Genomic DNA, 2674 nt, shown 5'->3' with positions numbered 1-2674 from the left:
TCAGCCGGAAGCGGCCCCGGCCCGGCCCCACGCATGCGCGCTCCTCCCGAGCGGCGCTCGCACCGCTTCCCGCTGTGCTCGGCGCCCCCCGGGCCGGAGCGAGGCTGCGCGGCGGCCATTGGCTGCGGGCGGCTCCTCCCCGCGCCTCGGGCAGCTCGGGCAGCTCGGGGCCGTGCGGGGACGGCCGTGCGGGGACGGCGAGCCCCGGGCCCCGCGCCGCCCGTGTGCGGGCCGTGCGATCGCCGCTAACGGCCGGCCCCGCTCGGTGCGTTGCAGCCGGGAGCGCCTGGCACCGCGCTGACCGTCCGCCCGTGGAGCCGGCAGCGGAGGACGAGCGGCGGCACGACGAGGACCGACGACGACGACGACGACGACGACGACGACGACGAGGACGAGCGGAGCCTGCGGACGGCCCTCAAGAAGCTGCGGCTGGACGCGGCGCGGTGAGTGGCGCGGAGCGGTGCGCGGCTGTCGGTACGCGCTCGCGTCCCCTTCTTGGGAGCCTTTCCTCGTTTCCCCTTCTTGGGAGCCTTTAACGGCGTTGGGCGGAAAGGCGCCCTGCTCTGAGCAGCGCTTCCGAAGGGCCGTCCCTTCAGTGCCGGTGCCGGTGCCGGTGCCGGGCAGACGCGGCAGCGCAGCGCAGCGCAGCGCTTCGGCGCTCCTTTCGTGCCGTCTCCCGGCCAACCTCCGCAGCGGCAGCACGAAGCCGCGGGGCGATCTGCCCAAAGCGGCGGCTCCGCGCACTGCTGCGGTGCGGTCACCCCGCGGGGCACCGAGCGGCTCCTTCCCGCGCTGCCCTGCCGTGCCTGCAGGCCCCGAGCGTTGCTGTTCTCCGCCTCAGGGGCTCCCGAGCTCATGCAGCCTGCCGTGCTGCTACGGGGCACTCCCGGGCGCAGTGGCGAGCTTTGGCACCGCTCGTTCGTGCTGCCTCAGGAACGGATCCTGCTGCTCAGCAACACCTCTTTGGCGAAAAAATACCCGCTGAGAGAGGAGCGAGGAATCACGCTTACGAAACACTTGGCTTTTATTGGGTCGCCCACCACAGGCTGGGTGCAGCTCCGCCTCAGTCCCGCTGACGTTCCTTTCACGTGTCCTTGGCTTGCAAACAGGCGGCACGAGGACGAGGAGGAGCAGCAGCAGCAGCAGCAGGACGACGACGAGGACGAGGACGACGACGACGACGACGAGGACGAGGAGGAGCGCAGCCTGCGGACGGCCCTCCAGGAGCTGCGGGTGGACGCGGCGCGGTGAGTGGCGCGGAGCGGTGCGCGGCTGTCGGTACCGCGCTCAGCAGAGACGGAGCGCTCTGACAGATCTCTGGCGGGTCCCGTTTCTCACCGCTGAGTGCAGAGGAGCTCAGGGCTGCACACGCAATTGTCGCAGCCCATCACCTGAAGCTGCGGGGCCGAATCGGGATGCTGACGCCGTGCGCTGAGGCACCGCTGTAACGCGGCCCTCTCTCCTTTACCTCCTCCTCCCCCCTTCATTGCTGCTGTGAACTACCTGGATATTCAGTGCGATGCTGCCAGTAGCTCTGATAGCCAGCTTCTGCACTGCAGCTCGGTTTGGAGTGGCAGTGGCCAAGACAAAGCACCTCCAGTAAAGCCCAGTCCCTTAAACACGGAAGAACTGCGGGGAAGTACCTTTACAGCAGCAGTGTTTGCGTGCCTCTCTCTTCTGGGAGAGCCCCGCTTCCTTAAGGCTCTTCCGCTGCTCCTGTCAGGGACTGCACACCAACAGCCGTCTCAGTCTTGGAAGCAAAAAGAAAAGAGCAACACCCACGTTAGGTGCCATGAGCCACGCCACAGAGCTGCGTGAGCAACGGCACAGGTCCCGTATTTACCTACCTGTTCACCTGTTCTGACCCTGCAGGTGTGAGAGGACTGCAGGAGGACCGGCCGGTCTCTCACGGCACGGACGTTCCAGGGTCTCCTGTCCTGTATCCTCCCACGTTTACGCACTGCGGCACAAAACACAAAACCCGGTCACACACACCAAAGACTCACGTCCGTTCCAGTGTTTGTGCTACAGCAGAACACGGCACAGAGGACAGACACAGTCCTCACTTTGAGGCCAGCCATGGCAGAAGAGCCACAGCTGAACCTCTGCTGAACCACCGCTGCGGGGCCTGTGGGGAAGTCACGGGAGAACTGCCTCGCTCTGCCCTCATCGTCTCACTCTGACTCACACAACAGCCAAACCTCACTTTTCCTTTCCTTATCCACGCTTCACAGATCCATCTGTGAAACAGCCCTGTGCAGCCCTCCCGCATCCCGTTCTGTGGAGGCTCACGCTTATGTCAGTGACGTGACTGTGGAAGACCTGGCAGGGTACCTGGAACACCATCTGCATATACCAAAGAAAATGTCTGCCATGGCAGAAATGATGTATTCATAACCAAACAGCAAAAACAGTCACAGTCCTAAGCGTTATCAGAAATTTAAATGGCTCGTTTGTGCCATATTTGTAATGTTCTGTTTCATGTACAGTTTAGTTTTGTAATTAAGAGAAAAACTGTACATAGTTGCATAGACTCCTGTGGCTGAAATGATGTATACTTAACTGAAAGCCATACTCAGTCACATAGTAATACAGTTTATTTTTGTAACTCGAATAAAAACTGTATATAGTCTCATAGATTGGCAGAATGGTTTGTTTCGGAAGGGGCCTCTGA

General features: G+C 62.1%; 1 protein-coding gene across 1 annotated transcript; it reads left to right on the top strand.

Moving 5' to 3' along the window:
• Positions 1-446: 446 nt before the first annotated feature.
• On the top strand, positions 447-2112 carry LOC121108785 (serine/arginine repetitive matrix protein 3-like). The gene is made up of 3 exons (XM_040656931.2): positions 447-1247; positions 1873-1939; positions 2032-2112. The coding sequence occupies exons 1-3, from the start codon at positions 856-858 to the stop codon at positions 2110-2112; spliced, it is 540 nt and encodes a 179-aa protein (XP_040512865.2). The 5' UTR covers positions 447-855.
• The last annotated feature ends 562 nt before the right edge of the window (positions 2113-2674 follow it).

The sequence above is a fragment of the Gallus gallus genome (assembly GCF_016699485.2).
Source record: "Gallus gallus isolate bGalGal1 chromosome 37 unlocalized genomic scaffold, bGalGal1.mat.broiler.GRCg7b 37_unloc4, whole genome shotgun sequence".
Taxonomy (NCBI): Eukaryota; Metazoa; Chordata; class Aves; order Galliformes; family Phasianidae; genus Gallus; species Gallus gallus.
Note: the sequence above shows the minus strand (reverse complement) of the source record. Positions and strands in the feature narration are given on the sequence as shown.